We start from the raw sequence: 22,718 nt of genomic DNA on the forward strand, positions 1-22,718 counted from the left end.
TTAGAATAAGAATAATTTAATGTGTTTTGATCTTTTGAGCAGTTTGAGAATGAATTTTATATGCCATTAATGATATATGTAATTCCTATACACTATTTTAATGTGTGAGAATGCATTTAAATTGATGATTGTTAGAAAATATAGGATTTTGTGAACTTTGTTTAGATTGATATTGTGAGGTTTGAGTTCAGGTAGTATTTTCAATGGAAAATAACGACTATTGTATGTATGTCAAAGTTTATTTTGAAAGGTAATTCCGTGAGTGAGACTGTTTTGACTCTACTAGTATCTAACTCATGTATAGAAGGATATCTAGGTGGTGGCTTCACAAAGCAAACAATATGATATGAAAGATTATCGTACTTAAGGAACCAGTGAAGTTAATCTTGTCATGACTTGGTAAAGAAAATATTCAGGATGTGATTATAATATGAGTAATTTGGAAGTAAGTGTGATACGTGCAAAGTCTCACGAGTCTATTCAATACACTAGTCTTCCAAGAGAGTCTAAATTCTTTGTGTTGTTTGAAAAACTCTGAGTTGATATTTGTTTGAGCCATGAGGGCTGGAATCTAGGTTTTGTTTTGATGAATGTGAATTGTTTATGTTTTTGGACTAGATTATAAAATGAATAGTTTGTTATTTGAGCCATTTAGGTTGAGATTTGAATGAGATGATTATATAGAGTCATGGAGATTGATGTGGATAGTTGATTTTGTTGAATGAGGAATATGTGAGTTTTTAGGTTGGCTCTTAAATAAAATGTTCTTTGATGAGTGAGTAATTGAGTAGGACCTAGAATTGAGACACGTAAATCTAGCAATTGGATCTTCTCCTCTAAAATATAAGTTAATAACATTGTTTTCCATGTTGTCATATCTTATATATTAATTCTCTTCATTTAAAATGCATTACCTTACCCTTATTTTTTTTCCTTGTGTTGGTTGGTTTTATTTTTTTTGTGATGATTGTATATTAATATGTGAACGAAGGTGTGTTAGTAGCACATGAGCTTGGGAAGGTCACTAAAGGCCTAAATTATTAGTTTATTACTAGATATTTTATATGTATGTTAATGAAATCTATTTGAGATGTTAGAATGAATTTCAATCTGTGTGAGTCAATTTGACTAACCATGGGTTCGAGCCAGGTTGAAGGTGAGTTGACTCATTTGACCCACTTTTATGATTTTTTTTAATTTTGTATAATTATTTATTACCTCTAATTATATAGGTTTACAATTTCATATTTTTAAATGCTAGAATGTTACTCAATAATATTTGAATAGTTTGAATGTTTAACTAATTTGTTTGTCAAGTTATATAGATCGATCCTTTAGTCTTTAACTATTATCTTTTTAAAATCATATATTTGTCTCTTTGCAAATTTTTGAGAGACATTAATGTTCACCTATGATATATGATGCACGAATACCAGAATACCTTACTGGTATCAGATACGACACGTATCCAATATGCTGATATCTTTATTTTGAAAATAATATGATACAATATGTGATATATGAATATTGAAAAGTGTACAATAATTCTTTAAAAACATGATAAATTTATGATTGTTAGAGTATGAATCCAAACTAAGGTCATATTTATTAAAGTTGTCAACATGAAAAATTATAAATTATTATCATATAAGAGTATTGTTGTTTAATAAATAAGATATTTCATTAATAAGTATCGGTAAAATATCCTAAAATATCATATACGAATATGTGTCAGACTCAAATATATAACTATAATCCAAATTGAATTATCGGTACATCACTGTTTATTAGAGGTGACAAAACGGGCTAGTCCGACTCGTTTTGGCCCGACTCGTATGAGGTCCGTGAAAAATGGATCGGGCCGGGTTAGCCTGTCCAATTTTTGTTTTTTTTTTAAGTTTTTTAATTTGTTTTCAAATTTTTTTATTTTTTAAATTTGTTTATATATACATATAAATTATTATTAAAGTCATATTTAATCAAATAAAGTATTTTTTAAAATTTTAATTGATTAGTTAATGTTTTTAATTAAATAAGTTAAAATAATTATTAAATTATTCAATTATAACTAATAATTCAAACTTAATTTGTAGGTGCTAATGATTTAAATTAAAATATTATTTATACATTTAAAATATATAATATAAAAAATTAATCTTTTTAAATACTTTTATTTTATTTTATTTTTTTAAAAACGGACCAACGGACCAGGACGGACTGGTCCGTACTTTGACCCGTCAAGGCTGATGGGTTGAAATCTTCAACCCAACCCGATTCTTTTAATATAGACTCATGGACTGGCCCGTTGGGCCCAACCCGTTTTCTCACCCTTACTCTTTAGTCAATAACCCACACATATAATTTTTTAAAATTTTTGAACTATTTTTGGTATGAATATTTTATTACTCATGTTTTTTTTCTGTAATTACTATTACAAAAATAATATTTTTTTTAAAATAACCTTGTACCATTACAACAAAAAACAAAAGTTTGTTTGTTTGATCAATATTTCTTAAAATATAGCAACTTTCAATTTTATATTTTGATTGGAAATTTATGAACATTTAATATCATTCAATATGAATTTAATTTTAATTTCTTAGTCTTTGTCATATTGACAAATTGTGTCTGAGTTTAAAAAAAAAATCTTCTTCACTAGAAATCAATCATAAATTAAAACCAAAGATAAAATGGACAAAGCATTCTACCATCATTAAAAATTCCAAGCTTCATCCTATTATGAAAAAAATCAGGATAAACAAACTCTATTGAAAGATGTAAGGATGAATCATTGTCTTCAATTAAAAAATCTTGTGGTATTTTAATATTTTCTTCACTATTTTCATTGAAATCTATGTATCCATCTTCAATATTAACTATTCAATCATCAAATCTTTTATAGTTATTGCACTCTTATTTGATTTTGTAGTCTTTAATCTTATATTTTGTGTAAGTTTTATAACTTTATAGTATTTCCATAATTTGGAATAATTTACTGCTTAGTTTACAATATCATTTGATATTTTTTACTATAAACAAAATTGATCTAAAATTATCTTCCACGATAATAACTTTTCCACCAAAGAGTTTTTGGCAATTATCTTCATTTTGATAAATGAACTCTCATAATATTTTTCAAACTTATATCAATAGTTTCAAATAAAATTCTAGACATAATCTTACTATTTCTTTAACCAGAAAAACTACATTATATTACTTCTTATGGATTAATAAATTTGTTTTCACTAGAGATTTTATTCTAAATTTCTATTATATGCAGAACTTTTAAAATGTAAACTTAAACATAATAATTAAAACGTAAATATTGTAAATAAAAGCGAACTTATTACCACTAAAGTTAAATTATAATAGATAAAGATATTATATAATAAAAATGAAAGTTATTCTATATATAAATTAAATCAAATAGAAATGATTTTTTTTTTCTCTACACTTAGTTTTGGTAATGTCTTTTCTTTCGTCCTCATTTTTTTAACTTAATATTTATACATTCACAAATTTTAAATGACACCAAATAAAAAGATATACGTATTATAAAGTGACATGATATAATATTAAAACAAAATTAAAGAAGTTATAAATATTGATTAAGTATTTAGGGGAAAAAAGTCTGTATGTTGTTGTTTTATTTTAAAGTTGGATGGCTATAATATTGTTATTTCTTCTATCAGTTTGCAAATTTAACTTCTTTTAGTACTTAAAAATAAATTAGAGAATTATTAAAATATTAGGCAGTTTCAATGCAAAAATGGGTTTTCCTTTTCAAATATTTCGATTTTTTTATTTTAATTCAAAAAGTTATATTTTCACCTAGAAAATGTTTCATGGAAAAACTCGTAAAAATAGTTTTAAAACATTATTTCACGGAAATGTTATTTTTAAAATATAAAATTCAACATAACAACTTGAAATTTTTAAAGCACTAAAAGTGTTCTTTCCAACGAATACTTTATTAATACGACGCTGTTTGGGTAGAAATTTAAAAAATAAAATCTTCAAGATTTTATGACAATAATATAATCAATTAAAATTAGGTATTTTTAAATTTAATATAAAAAACAAGATTTTTTTGGAAATATTTCTAGTACATTTTTTCTCAAATTGAATTATTCTTTTCATATATATATATATATATATATATATATATATATATTTACTTCAAATTAGTCGAGATATTGTCAATTTAATTTCAGTTGAATATTAATGTTAGTTTAATTAAGGTTAATGTGTCATTTTCTTGAATAATTTTGATGGAGTTGGGAGTATTTCTGAGTCTTTGATATTTTATTTTCGTTAATATGTAGATTATTGTTATTTTTCAATTTGTATTATTTTCTTTAACATTAAGATTTTTTTAATTAATTTTAAATATTATTTTTCGACTAATGCTGATAATTATTGTTGTTAGATGATACCATTTAAGATTATTTTTAATCCATGTCTATCCTTACCATTTAGAATTATTTATTGGTAGCAATAAAATAATTGTTGACAAGTGTAAGTGATTCCTTATCCATTAAGTGACATGTAAGCTCTGAGTAAGACTAACATATTTAATTTGTTATTTTCCCAATAAATATTCACATTTTGTCTTTTTATCCTTAATAGTGTATTTCCATTTGGGTCTTCCATGAATTTTTAACTTTTGTTTTTTATTTTTGTTGTTTGTTGACATCTTTAAGCAATTGGTTGTCCATTCAATAATTGTTGTTTATTTATTTTTTAATTACTCTATTTTAAGGAGAGAAGAAAAATCAATGTGATGCAAGTGTTTGTTACATTAAATAAGATTTGCATATTTTATTTCTTTTAATATTTACTATTTAATGATCAAATTTGGAGAGGACAAATAATAGAAAAAAACGTATGATTTGGTACTGTATATAAAATTCACAAATTTATGCAGACAACAAATTATTTAAGCTTAAATTTAAATTATATAAATAAATATTTATTCTAATGGGATTACTAAAATACTAGGGTTAAATTCTTGAGTATACAAAAATAAAAATATTTCTTTTCGTATTCTTGAGAAATTTATCAAAAAATATTTTTGGATATCTTTTATTCCAAAAATAATTCCAATTTATTTTAGTGGGTATACAAATTTTATTCCTCTATGGTAGGAAAATTATATTATTATAAAAATGTGAAAAATTATTTTAACCCTTTATAATTTTTAACATAATTTAATTTTAATTATTTCAAAAATAATAAACTATTATTACTAATATCAAAATTAAGCAAATAAGTTTCTAGACATGTTTAAAAATAACATCTCATTTATAATGTTCTCAAAAAGTCAATCACTGACATCATAACTTCAAGAAATGCATGCTAATTTTAAAATTTTCCTCATAACTACGCCATATTTAATGAACGTAGATTTGTTCTTTCCTTTGTGGTTCACAACCGTAATTAAATATTTTAATAATTACATTATTCCAAAACACAGTCTCAAACTAACATAAAATAATTGTTTTCAAAGGAACGATTACATAATACACGTGATGTGTACATAAATTTCGAAAAGATGATGTCATATCTTTCCACCTATTATCTCAACAAACATCAACGAACATAGATATTAAAATGTATTTTAATTCCTGAGTGGATTTGACTTATTATAAATTTGAGATAAGTTGGGTTCAAAAAATATAGTATTTTTAAAAGTGAGTAGTACAACTCACTAGGTTTATTTAACTTTTAAATTTAAATGAATTTGAGTTGAATTAAATCAAAAATGGTTTATCCATTTAATTTACATTGTTTTTTATAACTTTTATGGTTGTAATTATTTAATATTTTAATTATATAGATTTAGATTTTCATTGATATTTTAATATTTAATTATTATCTTTATAATAATTTTTCAATAATTAGTTTATTATTATAAAATATAAATTAAGTCAATTTATTTTTATTGTAATAAAATAAATATATAAAATAAATTAAAAAAAATTATTCGTTAATAAGTTAATTTATTAACCCATTAATCTACTGATCATTGTGGGTCGGGTCGACTCATAAAAAATGAGTCGAGTAACATTTTTTAACTCAAATTCATGAAAAAAAAATAAGGATATTGAATATTTAAAAAATAAAATAAACCAACATTTTTCTTTTAAGATATATTAAAGAACATATTAAAGAAAAACATATAGCATAGTTCTCGCTCTATGATATATTAAAGAAAAATAGTTTTTAAGTTTCTTGTAAACTTGTTTTTTTTTTTTTAAAATTAACTTTATTCCTTATATGGAAAAAAAAAATACACATGCATTTACGAAATCATGAAAGAGTGATGACAAAGCATCCAATGAAAAAAAGAAGCATCTATCAAAGCCAAAAGTTACAATAAGCATGAAAATATCTTGTTTCATTAGTCACTAATCACCCTTCCAAAAGAAACAAAAAATAAAAAGAAATCTAAATCAACGATAAAAACAATGTAAAACAATAAATAAAGCGAAATACTAATTCAATTTGTCTAATCAAAATCAAATTTGACATATTTAATTTTGTAAGAATAAGAAACAAACAAAATGCTCTTTGACGAAGTAAAGGTGAAATTTTTTCAGAGGTGTAATAGGCCATTTGTGTAATGGAGTTTAACATAATTGCTAACTTAAACCAATTTGATATAATTTTAACTTTATTGAAACAATGACTAAATATACATATATTTTTATAAGAACTAAAAGTAAATTTGGATGATGTGAGAGGAGCAAAAATTATTTCAAAATATCACATGGAACAATCATAAATCGCAAGACTTGGAATCCATTTCGTTTTGAAACATGAGATTATATTAATGTAGGATTTATAAACCTATCAATTAATTATCAACTTATATGTGCAAATAATGGATTAAAAACATATTTTAAAAGATTATATATACCAGAGAGAGGAATATTAATATTGAAAATATCAAAGAGAAAAAGTCTGAAAAAAAAGTATTTAATTTTGTAGGAAGATGCAAAATTGTTGGGAGTAGAAATTGAGGAAAAATAAAGATGGAAGATTATAAATAAGGAAGAGTTTTCACAGTGGAATGGCAGCCATTGCTACCATCTTCGTTTGTTTCAAAACATCTTCGTCTTCTCCCTTTCTCACTAGATTCCCCTCGCGTTTCCACTTCGCCACATTCCCTCTGCGTTCTCCGGCGAGGAAACTCATGTCGCAAACTCTCGCACGTGCCACTCTCGGTCTCACACATCCTTCTAATATCGAAACCCCCAAGGTCAAAACTCGTTAACACATTTTTTCTCCCTCAATCTTCCGTCCCCATATTTTGTTTAACTTTGCATTTGCTTTAACGATTCAAAAGCTGGTAACTTGTGGATTATTTTTGTTGTGGGGATTCACTTTCGATTTTACTTTTTTGGTTCTGCCAAATTGAATTTGGATTTCATATGTATTTTTAATATGTTTTTTTGGTATTTCTGTGTTAATTGGCGTTATGCTGAAAATGCGTGTTTTGTGTTTGTGGAAATTCGTGGTAGATCTCTTTCACTGCTAAGGATGTTGATGTGACGGAATGGAAAGGGGACATTCTGGCAGTGGGTGTTACGGAGAAAGATTTGGCTAGAGATGCAAAGTCGAGGTTTGAGAATGTGATCTTGAGCAAGATCGACTCAAAGTTGGGTGGTATCTTAGCTGAAGTGTCTTCTGAAGAGGATTTCTCTGGCAAAGTTGGTCAATCAACTGTTGTTAGAATTACAGGACATGGATCAAAGAGGGTTAGCTTGATTGGTCTTGGTCAGTCACCTTCCACTCCTGCACCTTTTAAGGGTCTTGGCGAGGCCGTAGTGGCAGCGGCCAAGTCTTATCAAGCAAGCAGTGTTGCCGTTGTTCTTGCCTCTTCTGAAGGGCTCTCTGCACCATCAAAGCTTAGCACTGCTTATGCAATTGCTTCTGGTATTGAATTTGCGGTTTGTGTTTGTTTGAAATGTATTGAAGCCTGTGATTATGTAGTTGCGCTTGACGATGTGTGGGCTTGAAATGTGTCAGGGGCTGTGCTGGGATTATTTGAAGATAATAGATACAAGTCAGAAGCAAAAAAACCAACGCTTCAGTCCGTTGACATTATTGGTCTAGGGACAGGACCTGAATTGGAGAAGAAACTCAAGTATGCAGGAGATGTTTCTTCTGGAATTATCTTTGGAAGGGAGCTTGTAAATTCTCCTGCTAATGTGCTCACACCAGGTTCATATGGCATTTTGAATGTACATGATATGATATATGATATATTGTTTCTAGTCCTTGTTGGGCAGGCAATTGGCCAGTTTCATATCTGTGAGGGAATTATGGTTTTCTAAAATTGATCTGTGCTTGGTAATTTGTTTATCTCAGGGGTGTTGGCAGAAGAGGCAGCTAATATTGCTTCTACCTACAGTGATGTTTTCACTGCAAAAATATTAAATGCTGAACAATGTGCGGAACTGAAAATGGGGTCCTATCTAGGTGTTGCTGCAGCCTCGGCAAATCCTCCTCATTTTATCCATCTATGTTACAAACCACCGAGTGGACCTGTCAATGTCAAGTTGGCTTTAGTTGGAAAAGGTTTGACTTTTGACAGGTAATTATTTGACCTATTTATTCTTTTATTTTACCAGTAACTCAATTACGGACAAACTGGAAATGGATTTTCCCAGTGGTTCTGATTTTGGTATTATAACTTCAATCTGGCATGACAAAATTTCAAGTGGTTATGATGTTGTAACTTCATAACTGGGGTTTTCCCTTGTGATCATTTGGTTTGGTTCCAGTATTATAACTTCAATACTAGACTGGTCAATTGAAACTTCTTTTCCCTTGCATATCTTGCATGTTTTTGATTCTGGTCTTATAATTTCAAATAGTTGTAAAGTTTATGCTGATGTTCTCATGGTAGATATATCTTGGATATGAGATATTAATTAGATTGCTTCATTGTTTCCACCTCTATATTGAGTGTGTTTGGCAAGACATTTTAGTTAACTTGAACATATTTATGTCATCAGCAGTATTTTTTAAGATACTACTTGAAGCAGCTTTTGAGTATGTAACATTTCTTTCTTTTCCATTTTTATCTTCAATACTTTAATCAAAATTTTCATTTATTATTCCCTTCAATATTTCATTGTTTGTTTTGATGATTACATGATTTATCCTTTTTTTTTTCAATAAATATCTGTTCTGTAAACAAAATGCAAGAATAGTTCAAAAATAACTAAAAAACTATAATTACTTTAAAGTATATATATTTACAAAGTAAAAAAATTATGTAAGCACATTTTTTATGTTATTATACGTCTATCAACTAGTTAAACTATTTATTTACCGAATGCTTAAGTTAGCTTAATCATTTGGAAAATTATACTTTGACTCCTATTTTTTGACTCTCATCCTTTACTCCCTAACGTGGATTAGTGTGGACCATTGATTCTTTCAAAGAAAAAGATAGTGGTACATTAATCAATGACCCACATTAAGTCACGTCAGGGAGTAAAGGATGAGAGTTAAAAAATGGGAGTCATAGTATCATTGTCCTAATCATTTTTAACTTTCAATTAATAATTAACTTTTTAGCTTTTGGCTAGCTTATTAGGTGCTTTTGTCAAACATATTCATTATAAATTCTGAGTCCTCGTTATTGACTAAGAGTGTTTTTTAAAGTTATTTTTATCCTCATTAAGCCACATTAGGCACGACTTCTCCTGCGTTGAACATTTAGTATATTTTTTTTATTAATTTGTTATTCCTTTTAAATTCTCTTTCTGTAAATTAATTTCAATTTTGATGGGATTTCATCATTAAATCTTTGATGCATTGCAATACTGTGTCAGACAAACTAAAATTAAGATTATTGTAATCTTGATCAATCTTTATTTGAATTTATTTTCAATTTTTTTATATGACACTGCAAAATAGCATGTCTCAATGTTAATAATATATTTTCATAATTTCTTCCATAATGTTAAAAGTCTTGTCTTCTTAATTTATTTGTTTTATTCGTTATTATGATGAAAACATTATTTTCCTTAATTTGTATTCTTGTGATGTGTGCATATTATCAGTGGTGGCTACAACATCAAGACTGGACCTGGTTGTTCAATTGAACTCATGAAATTTGATATGGGTGGTTCAGCTGCAGTTTTAGGCACAGCTAAAGCACTTGGTCTAATCAAACCTCCTGGTGTGGAGGTCAGTCATTTATATCATCTGTCATGACTTTTTCTTTCCATAGAATAACATTTGACTTAATTGATTAACATATAAGCCTCTTCCTGTGTCTTTCAATCTTCCAATGTTTCATCAAGGCTTTATACTTAAGGTTATCGGTGATGGGTTGAATGTGTCAAATCATGGCTCATATACATAAAACCGAGTGCAATTTCTGTCGTAGGCTCAGCTAATGTTTTCCATAATGAACCTATGGAATGAGTTTTCATTCTGGTGGCTAATTTCCTGTGGTTTGATTTATATTTATATATAGTTCTGATGAATACTGTGTAGTGTCTTTTGTGGTGTAATAATAATAATATTGCATGCTTGCCCATATTTAAAGATCCTGCATGTGCAGGTTCATTTTATTGTTGCTGCTTGTGAGAATATGATAAGTGGAACAGGAATGAGGCCTGGAGATGTTGTCACAGCTTCAAATGGAAAGACTATAGAGGTGATAATTTAGTATTTTTCTTTTTGATTTCTAGATTTAGTACACTAAGTTTACCTTTTGTGTCATACTGAGTCATGTTATTTGGTCGTTTTATTTGAACATTTGAATGAAAGGCATAAGCTATTTCCATGTGTAATAGCTGTACCTCATTTTGTTATTAAGGATTTGATGGGCTTAACATCTTCTGTAGGTTAACAACACTGATGCTGAAGGTAGACTTACTCTGGCAGATGCTTTGGTATATGCTTGTAACCAAGGTGTTGAAAAGGTATAACCTTATACAGCTACGCATTTGCTTTTTTATGCCGGTAATGTCCCCATAAATCATAAAAGCTCCAGGTATCTCTCCCCAAAAAAAGTGCTTAGCATTTAATAGTTTTTGTATGCTTGATGGATGGTGGTTAATTATTTTTTTAACAAGAGATAGAGATATTGTTATAAACATTATAGAGAAATTTTTATAAACATTATAATTTGTCTGGCTGAAATAAGAAATCAAATAGTTGATGAATATGCATATTCTTTAAAATTATCTGGGTGAGTTCAATCCTGTATACAAGAATTGGAGAAAAGTGCTGACTTGGCATTTTGTATTTAGAAACTCATACCATGTTGGCTTATTTTGATTTTGGTTTCAATTCACTGAAGCTTGAAAATTGTTTGTTTTTAGAATGATGCTAATAGATTGGTACTGTTCTTCAGATTATTGACTTGGCAACCTTGACTGGGGCCTGCGTAGTTGCTCTTGGACCCTCAATTGCAGGTAAACTATAAAGTAGAAACTAATATGTCGTTCATGGAGTTGAGCTTTTAATGGACTGCATACAAATATTTTATTCTGAGAGTCACAAGAGGCCCAATATTTTAGTCAGCAATGGAAGCACTTAAAATACTTCTGTGAAAATAGAAGAAGTAAGCTCTAGGAGAGGCTGGGCCTGAAAGATATATCTGTGAAAATACTTCTGATTGATTACTATGAAAACTATTGTTTTTGAAGGCGTGTTTACACCCAGTGATGACCTAGCAAAGGAAATTTTTGAAGCTTCTGATGTGAGTGGGGAGAAACTATGGAGGCTGCCAATGGAGGAAAGTTACTGGGAAACAATGAAATCTGGAGTGGCTGATATGGTGAACACTGGTGGTCGACAAGGTGGTGCTATTATTGCCGCTCTCTTCTTAAAACAGGTTTGCATTTAGCTTATGTATAAATCCTGTCATTCTTAATTTTTTTTTTCCTCTTCAAACTTGTTGGGAAGTCATGACTAAGGAGGACTAATTATATCATTATATCTGAATGAAATAATTAGTCCAAGGGCCATTTTCTCACTCTGGTTCTCCAAGGGCCATGCAAACTCTTAATAAATTCATACAAACCATTTACTCAAAGGGAATTATTGGAGGAAAAAATATAGCTGCATTAGCGTGTTTTTCTTATTGTCTGGCTTTGTTATGTAGTCTTTTTGCTCATTTATGTGAGGGGTTTCTGAAGCAATTTCCCTTTGCAGTTTGTTGATGAAAAGGTTCAATGGATGCATATTGACATGGCTGGTCCTGTGTGGAATGACAAGAAACGCTCAGCAACAGGATTTGGCATTGCTACTTTAGTGGAATGGGTTTTGAAAAACGGTTCAAATGCCAAATGAAATCTTTCAAATCCTGTTCAAGGCGTGTGAAGCTCACAGATGAGAAAAACTCATCTTGTAATGTTTATGCTTCAATGGGGTTCTTCGGTTTGGTTTGGTTATAATGATATGAATAAGTTATTTGAAGGGAAAAAATGTGATGCGGTGAGCCATGTTTCAGTGTATTCAAACTTTTTTTTGTTAATACAAGAAACTGTTTTGGTTTTTAACAATTCGTCAATAATTCAGATTGCCTCATAATTTGGTTTCTCTGCCCCATGAATCTTGGCTATAAAAAAATTATGAATTGTATATCTTATTTAATGCATATTTTAATCAATGAATAAAGCATTTTAATTTATAAAATAAACATGATAATGTTAAGGTACTACTGGATTACAAAAAAGTAAATTAACAGGGATTGATGAGAAGGAGCATAGATTATGCTGTGCACGATCAAATCATAGTTGTATTTAATTTGAGTCTGAAATAAAGATGTTAGTATGTTGAAAATGAGTGATGTATTAGTTTGAGTCTGAAAAGACTAGAAATTAATACTTCTATATCTCAATTCAACTAATCTACTTTATAAATTCGGATGTTATTTAAGGAATATCCGTAGTTTTCGTTGTGACACAATTAACATCAAAGACAGTTGAGTTTATGATAAAATAATTTGATCTAAAAGAAATTTTACACAAAAATGGGATTTCACACTAAGATAATATCATAGCATAAAAATATTATATGATAATTTAATAATATATGTAAAGAACTAAATATATCTTTTGTATTTTAAAATAAAAACTTTAATTTTGGTAATTTTAAAAAAAAAATATTGTAGTCTCCATGATCTGGTAACATTATTTAATTATCTGTGTCCAACAGATAGGACACATCCTATGCAAGTTAACTTGTGTGGTATGATTGGTCAGTACATGTGTATGTACCTAGTTTATGAACCCTTCATTAAGTATTTGGATTTCACATAATACAATTAGGTCTTAGGTTTGGTTTATTAAACTCGGAGACGGTGAGTTTAATCCTGGACATATTGAATACGAAAACATTTTATACTTAATCAATTTTAAAATATATTTAAGTATTTTTAATTTAGTTATTATTTTTTTATCAAGTATTTAGAATTGTTATACTCGTTTATTTGAAATTTTTTGTTTAATTATTTTATTTAATCTGCTATACTTTTCACCTGTTAAAAATGTAAAGTTTTATAATTAATATGAAATGATGAGTAAAGAACATTGTCATTATAAATAATGATTTGGTATTTTACATTAACTGTGTTATTTTTATATTAACTATATCTTTTTACAATATCAATACCGAAGTCATATTTTATTAATTTTATAAAAATATAATATTTATCATATTTTTATACTTTTTTCAATAGACAACATTTTAGTTCTTTTATTAGCACTAAGTTGCTATTGTTTTGGTCTTAATTTTTTCTTTCTTTTACTTGGATTCTTCTTGTTCTGAAACATGACCTATCCAACATAATTACAAACCTTAACAATAAAAAATTTCATATAAATGTTCAAAACTTTACAGAAAATGAAGTAAGAAACTTTCCATTTTTTCAAAAACCAAGAAAAAAAATTCAAGCTTGTCTCTTTATTATTTTTGTTGGGTAGGAAGAGTAGAACTTGGAAAATGGAAGAATTCATGGCAGAGAACATCACCACCCTAACTTCATTTCACACATGCAATCCAAGTTCAAGTTCTTGTTTACTTCACACCTACCAAAATAAATAAATAAAATTTGAAAAAGAAAAATAAAAAAGATCACCCTTTTTTCCTGTCTGGTGTTTTTTTTTTTTTTTCAAAAAGGGTGCTTCTGTGACAAAGATTATATATTATATCTATATAAGACCATGACATCCTGTTTAGCATTTGTTCTTTCTTGAAGCATTCATTATTCTTTTAAATCGATTAGCTATGAAGTTATGAAGTAGAGAGAAGAACAGAGAGAGAAGAAAAAAATGAGTGTATCATTGACTGTGATGACCTTCAATCTCCATGATGATGAGCCACATGACAGTCCTAATTCGTGGGAGAAGAGAAGGGATTTGTGCATAAGCGTCATTACCAATTACTCACCCATCATCCTTTGTACCCAACAAGGTTTCTCTTATTGATTTCCACTTGGGGTTGCTCAAAATGCTTGCTTTCCTGCTTTTTTCTGCGATTCGGGTTAAGGTTTTGCTAGATTATTCTTGATCCTTCTGGATGAAGCTTGCTTTGAATATACAAGTTCTTTGTCGGCAGAAATGCAGTTTTTTTTAAGGGTGGGGTGATATTCATTGTTTGATTTCAAGATTTATGCTTTCTTTGTATTTCGTGTATTCCCTTTCTCCTCTGATTGATTGATCTGGAATTGTTTAGTCGATGTTATGTTTTCTGTTTCTCCTTTTATAACTGTGATTCAATTTACTCATCCTCTTATTTGTATTGATGTTCATCTGGGTTCAGGAGTGAAAACACAATTGGATTTTCTCCAGCAGGGTTTGCCAGGTGAAGAAACTTTTCAACAAGTTGTTCTTAAGCTTCTGAAAAATTAATTTATGTACTCAAATTTATTGCAGCATGTTGTGATACTAGCATGTTTTGTATCTTTAGACATAATGCACGTTGCATAGGCCATAGCCACGCCCTTGTTGAAGGATTATATGATATAGCTGCTGGTTATGAAGAGAAATATCTCAATAAGGGCATCATGTTGCTTAAAATCTGCATAAATTTTAAGTAAACTACTGTTTGCTACGCAGATGTTCTAATGTGATGTCTCCCAAATAGATTATTTGGTTTTGTTAAAATGACTGAATATTTATTCAAAAGTGACAATAGGTTACATAAATTAATATTCTAACTAGAATAAGAATCTACATCTGTAAATAGGCAGATACACTCAAAGGTTGTTTTGTTTAAATTCAAGGGGAAGTGGAAGAGTAAGTGTTGTAGAAATTTATTAAGATTTCACTTGTTATAAAATGCCGAAATGATCAAAATATCTGAAATTTAGGTGAAAAATCTCATAGATAAGTATAAGCACTGCTATGTATTAGTATGGCCATCTTTCTCCTGACTTCTTTATTTTTCTTTTATCATTTGGTACTTTATTTTGAAGACGAGGAATGTTTTCAGCTGAAGTTGACTAGCTTGTGAACTGCAATAAAATTATTCTGCAAGAAAAGCAAATGGTGAATTAAATCCTAGGAAACCTGGGATCAAGCATATTTATAAACTCAGTTAAAATTATCACAAAACTGTGGTTATCAAGCATATTTATAAACTCAGTGAAACCTGGTGATAACTGGAAACTAGCTATCTTAAGGAAAAATAATGCTCTTCACAAGAATGATACCTAGGATCGTGTCTTTCAATCACTTCTGAAAATCTAGTTTATATAAAAGGGCTTCTTTTTGAATATTAGTGGCAGTGCATGTTGTTCATTTTCATTTACTTGTATTCAGCACTGACTAATGTCACCCTTAGACATTATAAATTCACTTGTTTTTCAAATAAGCAATTCCATTTAAGTATTTTCTGTACTTAATATTTCTTTGATAAAAATACTCAGGTTATGATCAGTTTGGGATATCAAGAAAAGGGCCCCAAGATACTACTGACGAACATTGCACTATCTTCTATGATAAGGAAAAGGTACAAGATTTTTTTCAGTATTATTGTATTATTTTTTGTTTAACCGGCTGAAGAACTAACTGGTTTTGCCTATTTTTTTTCCCAGGTGGAACTTCTTGAAGGTGGAACCTTTTGGTTATCCGAGTCTCCCTCTGTTCCTGGAAGCATATCATGGGGTTCTGAAGTTCCTTGCATTGCAACATGGGCTATATCCTTATGATTTAGAAATGAAATTGCAGCTTCAATCAATTGTATTCAAACTTTGTTGTACTTTGGATCACTTGGTTCCTTGACATCATGATGTCCACACATTTCAACTGAAAGGAGTTGAGCCTCCTGGATTCTCATTCCAGATAGTAAATACAAACATGGACGAGTTCAGCCCTCGCGCTCGCCGGCGAAGTGCTTTGCTTACATGGCAGCACATTGCATCCTTACCCCCTACCCTTCCAGTTGTGTACTGTGGAGGATTTAATACACAAAAGGAATCAACTACTGGACGCTTCCTTCTTGGAAGATCAAGGTACTTTCTTATCATTTACACTGGATTTGTGACTATTGTAGAGTTGTTTGTAATTTGTGTGTTCATGTAACTGATTGCAGAGAACATGGTGTTGTTGGGGATATGAGGGATGCATGGCCTAGTGCTCGTAGGAGAAAAAATGTTGACCTAATCCGCACTTATCATGGATTCAAGGGTACTTTTTTTCTGTGATTTTTTATACTGCCAATTTGTTTTTGACATGAACAATCACTTATTCAGCAATATCTGGTGTTGTTATCAGGTGACAAACAAGGAACCCTTGAATTCTTGAAGCTGATTTTTAGAGCTCTTTGCCTCTGCTGGGATAGGCAAACACAGGATCTTCACATTGATTGGATCCTTTTCAGAGGTAGATCTCTGATTCCTGTTTCTTGTGAAGTGGTAAATGATAACATTGATGGGTATTATCCATCATCACATTTTCCTATATTTACTGAGTTTATGCTTCCTCGCACTGTAAGAATGCTAGAATCACCTGTACAAGAAGATACCTAATATTTTTCCCTCCATCATGTCTTCTATAGTGTAGTGTTATTGAGGAGAAGAATATTCAAGTATGAAAATGTGGACACACCATTATCAGCAAAATTTGTTTGCTGAATACTGGCCACATATTTTTCATTTGCTTCTCATTGCAACTTTGATTTTAGAATGTGATATTTATGAGGTGTGATGTGAGTCTGTGACCACTCCAAAATATGGATGGATTAAATGATATCAGAAACTGAGTTTCTTTATACATTGATAGAGTGTTGCATTTTTTCATTTTTTCCTACCCAACCAGCCTCTTGTATTATCTATTCAAGTAATTCATACAACTTTGTCTTCAAAGTTTGAAAGTGTTTCTGGTTAATGTATCAGATTCCTTTTAATTTTTACTCATGTCATTAAATACTAAGGATTCCATAATAATTACTTGTTTACGGTTATGCTAAATAAAATTAAATAATGTGTTGCATGCTGCATCTGTACTAGTTAAAAGTTTTTGGGGAGTATGTCCTGACCTCTTTATGTTGTGTTTGCATGAAAACTTTTGAACTCAATGTAATATACTAAGATGACTTGTATTCATCTCCTTCACCTTTTCACCCACACCCACACACACACACACACACATATATATATATATATATATATATATATATATATATATATATATATTAATGATGGTTCATCTGATAATACATGATACAATAAGTTTTACAACCAATAAATTTCGTTAGAACTTCATATGACTTTGATTCTACTGATAGATTTTTTCTGATTTTTTACTGATGGATTTTTATCGTGGCAGGGACTATGGTTTTTCCAATTTTTTTTTATATTTATATAATCTTTTTAAAATTTAATATTTTTAATATATTTTATACATTTGATATTCTCAAAAATTGTATACATCTATATTTATATATAAAAGAAAAAGTCATATTTTTGTTAATAGTAGATATAAAAGAAAAAGTCATATTTTTGTTAATATTATCTTTTAATTGATCATTTGTATAATTTAATCATTTTTTTTATTTGATTGTTTTTTTAAACTTAATCACAATAAATAAAAATTAATAAGTAAAAATATTATTTATACTTAATTTTATAATTATAATAATAATTTTATTTTTTTTATTACCATAAAAATAGTAAATATAATTTTTATACTAGTTCATATAAAAGTTTTGGAATTATTATTTTGGTTCTTATTTATTTTTAATAATATTAAGTTGGTCATTTAGTTTTATTAATTTTAATTTTCAGTTTTATTAATTTTAATTTGGTTATGATTTTAATAAAATTGATGCAATTTAGTATTTTTTTGTTAATTTTTTTGAATAATATGAAGGTTTTATTAAAATTAAAGTTGTGAATAAAGATGATTTTTGTTGTTGATATAATTGATATAATGTTAATGTAAATTTTGATGAAAAATTTTCATTATTTTAGAAATTTAACGAAAAAGAATTAAATTGTATTATTTTTTAAAGAAATAGGATTAGATCGAGATTAAAAAATATTAGAGATCAACTTAACCGTAAAACAAATAAATTTTAAGTGGCACCGAAATAAAAAAGTAAAAGTTGAAAATTTTAGCGGTCATGTTGAAGTTGAAGTTTTGGTGTTCATTCTTTTATTTCTGCACCTCTCTTTACATTTGTTTTCTTTTTCTTTTTTTCTCTTATTCTCACTCCTTTTCCATCCTTTTGCACACTATCTTTCAAACAGTCTTAATACCTTTTTGTCTCTTCTTTTTTACCATTCATCCTTCTATGTTTTCTTTACTAAGCTTTTCTTAACACCTTAGTAAAAATGTATTTTAATGCTTTTTGACATTGTTATTCCATCACAACGCTTAGAAAAAGAATTAAAAGAATAATTTTCTTTTGTAAAATAAAAATAAGTCATGGAGGACTAATTTATAAAGATTTACTCATTTAAGTTTTAAAGATTGGTTTAATTTTATACACAAATTATTTTTTTTTTAATTTATTTTATCTATTTTTATTTTATTCTCATGTAAAAACGTATAGACAAATTTATTTAAATAAAACCTAAATCTGGTACGGTAATGGTTTCTGATGTGATTATCCGATTATATACATACATTTCTCCACAAAAGGTTATGAAAAATAAAGAAATAAGCTGCTATATACAACTTATAGATCGACTGTTACAATGTTCTTTACTTAACTTGTTGGTTTTAATTTATGTATAAATTAGTTTTACTTTATGAATTATTTTCATATACATATCCTTACAAAAAATATTAAAATGATGCCATGACTATTTATCTACTCTAAACAGTTATATTAGAAATCATATTTAATAGAAGTGAATTACTAATCGATTAATAGTGCAAAATATTTACATTGATTGCACTTAAAACTTATTTATATATTAACAAATAACCTTGAGGGTGAGTATGGATCGAATACTTTAGATATAATCCATATTCATTTTAGATTTAAATAATTGAATAAGATCTTATATCCGAATTTAATTTTGTTACATGACTAGTTTGAATTTTTGAATTTTTTTTTAAGATCAGTTCCAACTATTTGAATCAAGTTTAAAATCTAAAAATTACTTTTTTATAAAAGAAAATTAAAATTGAATTTTCTATAATTTATGTCAGTGGTCTGACAAAATCCATCTCGATCCTCATCACAGTCCAACTAGTCTCGACCCTCGACTAGGTCAGTCTCGTCTCAATTTTTGACCAAATCCAACCCATCTTGATCTCAAACCCATGTCAGCTAGTCGATCTTTCGACATGAGTCGACTTGACTGAATTCCAGCGGGAGCCAACTCGATCGAATTTCGGTGAAAGTTGACTTGTTCGAATTTGATTAAGATTCAGTCTAGACCAACTTCGCCAAATTTGGTCGGGATCGACTCGACCGAATTCAGCTGCATTTTGGTTAGGATTGACTTGACCGAATTCGACCAAATTTCGGTTAGAGTCGACTCAACCGAATTTGACCGAATTTCAAAAGCGCTTACTAATCTGAGTTCAATCGGGATGAACTCAGTCAAATTCAGCCAAATTTTGTCGGGACAAAATCAGCCAAATTCGACTGAATTTCGGAAAGAACAAACTCGGTTGAATTTGACTGAGTTTCGATAGGGATGACTCAACCAAATTTTGGTCGGGACAAACTCGGCCGAATTTTGACTTGGCCGACTCGAAGATTTAGACTAAATTTCAGTCGAGGCTAAGTCATACAAATTTTGGCTGGATCGACTCAGCTGAATTCTGTCAGGTTTTGGACGAGTTGACTCAACTCAATTCGGCCAAATTTCAGTTTGCCTGAGTTTAAAAAGTAAAATCCTAATCATATATTTGGTCGAGGTTGACAAGCGCAAGCTTTTACCTCTAAAAGAAAACAACTTCAAATTATGCACAACAAATTTAATATATATATATATATATATATATATTAAAATTAATATTTTATGTAAAACGTTTTTTTTTGGACAATAAGGTACCTTTATGGGACCGGGAGGGGGCATAGTCCCAAAATTTTTTAAAGATTTTTAAAATTTTTATATTGAATTTTTTTTTATATTTTTTGAGATTTTTAAATCATATGTAATATATATTGAAACCGATGAAAATTAAGTTAGGTACTTATTTTTATTATGAAAGGCAATATTTAACGGTAATAGATAATTAAATATAACATACAATAAAAATATCCATTAAGATATATTTTTATTTTATTTTACATTGTTTTTTGAGTTTTTTCAAAAAAATTAGAAGAATAAAAAATATTTTTTATCTCACTTATTAGTTAAATATTAGTTTAATAGTTAATATTCTTTTTTTTTATCTTATGAGCCTCTGATGTTCATTTTGTATAAATATAGAAGAAAAACAAATATATTGTATGTCTTTTTATAACCAATATTTAGTTTTTATATGTAACTTGATTATCATAAAAAAATTTATGGTAATTATGTCTTTGAATTTTTATTTAAATTATAATAAATTATTTTTTAATTTTAAATTTAAAAAAAAGGTAAATTGACAAAGAATAAATAGATTTTTTGAAGTAATAAAAGAGAAACTACTCCTGAATATGAAAATTAAAATAAATTCAACTACTTTACATAATTTGAAACTATCATACAAATAATTAAATTATTTAATTCGAGAAGCTTTTTCTTAATGTTTAAAGAATTATAAATGATAAGTTTTGATGAGAATGTGAAAAAAAAAATTAAATTTTTTACATTTTTTACATTTTTTTATATATAAAGTTAAATGTTTATGAGAGTGTTACTTCCAAATTTTTTAAAACCTCTTCCAATTTCAATTCCCAGAAATAGATTCTTCGATCCTTCTTCATTCTTCCTAAAAAAATTGACTTTCTCCCTTATTTCCTGAAGATCCAATGTCATAGAACTGGTTAGATTGGAGGGTTTTACCGTATAATTCAACTTCATCTTAAGGTAAGTTAAGTTTCTGTCATCTCTATAGTAACCCTTTATACATGCAGTTTTCACTGCATGTAATTTCTCTATTTCCTAAATGAAACTTCATATCGCTGTGATTCTAAAATCGTGCCTTGATCATTGGTCGGACTTTTTGTTGTGTGGCTATAACAATCTTAAGTGGTAGAGCTGTGTAGGGATAGAACAATGATGAAGTGCATTCAATAAGGTAATGAGAGCTAAATTCCTTTCAAATTTTAAAGTAGCAATGAAGCTGGAGTTATTCACGGAAGAAGTAGTATAGGAATGAGTTAGAGAATGTATTAGCTTTTTCAATGACTCTATTAAGCTTTTAGTTCCTATTTTGGAGTACTTATGTGTTATGTTAACCATATCTTGAAATACACTTTTACCAAGTTAAGAACTCTTACCTCTTATATTTTATCTTTCTTTTATCTCTCATCTCTCATCTCTCATCTCTCATCTCTCATCTCTCATCTCTCATCTCTTATCTCTCATCTCTCATCTCTCATCTCTCATCTCTTATCTCTTATCTCTTATCTCTTATCTCTTATCTCTTATCTCTTATCTCTTATCTCTTATCTCTTATCTCTTATCTCTTATCTCTTATCTCTTATCTCTTATCTCTTATCTCTTATCTCTTATCTCTTATCTCTTATCTCTTATCTCTCATCTCTCATCTCTCATCTCTCATCTCTCATCTCTCATCTCTCATCTCTCATCTCTCATCTCTCATCTCTCATCTCTTATCTCTTATCTCTTATCTCTTATCTCTCATCTCTTATCTCTTATATGTTGTCTCTTATCTCTTCTTATCTCTTATCTCTTATGACTTATATCTTATCTCTTGTCTCTTCTCTCTCTTATCTCATATCTCCTATCATTTATGTCTTATTATGACTTATCACTTATTATCTCTTATCTTTTATCTTTTATCACTTATCTTTTCTCTTCTCTCTTCTCTCTTATATCTTATCAAATAGAAATTTATAAATTTTAAGTGTATTATTTCGACTTCACAAAAATTATTGGTGAAGATCCACAGGTATTTCTAGCAAAAGACATTAGAACTTCATTTATCATATGAAAAATATTCTATATATCATTTGTTGTGAAACGTAATTTTCATTATTTTCATAAAAAAATAATAGAGACTTAATACTTTATAATTTAGTTTAAAGATAAAACATATTTTGTTACAATAGTTTAGTGAAAAAAGAAATATAATCTAATCCATTAAATAATATGGGTGATA

At 28.5% G+C, this 22,718-nt stretch overlaps 2 protein-coding genes across 2 annotated transcripts; both read left to right on the forward strand.

Moving 5' to 3' along the window:
- Positions 1–7,000: 7,000 nt before the first annotated feature.
- LOC114178397 (leucine aminopeptidase 1-like) lies at positions 7,001–12,539 on the forward strand. The gene is made up of 10 exons (XM_028064262.2): positions 7,001–7,264; positions 7,527–7,941; positions 8,035–8,229; positions 8,377–8,602; positions 10,083–10,209; positions 10,589–10,684; positions 10,875–10,952; positions 11,387–11,447; positions 11,682–11,869; positions 12,190–12,539. Exons 1-10 carry the CDS (start codon positions 7,076–7,078, stop codon positions 12,325–12,327), a joined length of 1,713 nt encoding a protein of 570 aa, XP_027920063.1. The 5' UTR covers positions 7,001–7,075; the 3' UTR covers positions 12,328–12,539.
- Positions 12,540–14,203: 1,664 nt separating this feature from the next.
- LOC114176458 (DNAse I-like superfamily protein) lies at positions 14,204–17,254 on the forward strand. Its single transcript, XM_028061502.2, has 7 exons — positions 14,204–14,451; positions 14,800–14,841; positions 15,908–15,990; positions 16,076–16,177; positions 16,278–16,492; positions 16,573–16,667; positions 16,755–17,254. Exons 1-7 carry the CDS (start codon positions 14,310–14,312, stop codon positions 17,006–17,008), a joined length of 933 nt encoding a protein of 310 aa, XP_027917303.1. The 5' UTR covers positions 14,204–14,309; the 3' UTR covers positions 17,009–17,254.
- Positions 17,255–22,718: the final 5,464 nt, after the last annotated feature.

Source organism: Vigna unguiculata, chromosome 3 (assembly GCF_037176805.1).
Source record: "Vigna unguiculata cultivar grain cowpea cultivar isolate G323 ecotype 2 chromosome 3, ASM3717680v1, whole genome shotgun sequence".
Lineage (NCBI taxonomy): Eukaryota > Viridiplantae > Streptophyta > Magnoliopsida > Fabales > Fabaceae > Vigna > Vigna unguiculata.

Bases quoted from the DNA above. Each gene is read 5' to 3' on its own strand.
- LOC114176458 (XM_028061502.2), top strand. From the start codon at position 14,310: ATGAGTGTATCATTGACTGTGATGACCTTCAATCTCCATGATGATGAG. The intron at 16,493-16,572 runs GTACTTTCTTAT...AACTGATTGCAG, and splicing joins TTCCTTCTTGGAAGATCAAG to AGAACATGGTGTTGTTGGGG. The intron at 16,668-16,754 runs GTACTTTTTTTC...TGTTGTTATCAG, and splicing joins CACTTATCATGGATTCAAGG to GTGACAAACAAGGAACCCTT.
- LOC114178397 (XM_028064262.2), top strand. From the start codon at position 7,076: ATGGCAGCCATTGCTACCATCTTCGTTTGTTTCAAAACATCTTCGTCT. The intron at 7,265-7,526 runs GTCAAAACTCGT...AATTCGTGGTAG, and splicing joins CTAATATCGAAACCCCCAAG to ATCTCTTTCACTGCTAAGGA. The intron at 10,685-10,874 runs GTGATAATTTAG...CATCTTCTGTAG, and splicing joins CAAATGGAAAGACTATAGAG to GTTAACAACACTGATGCTGA.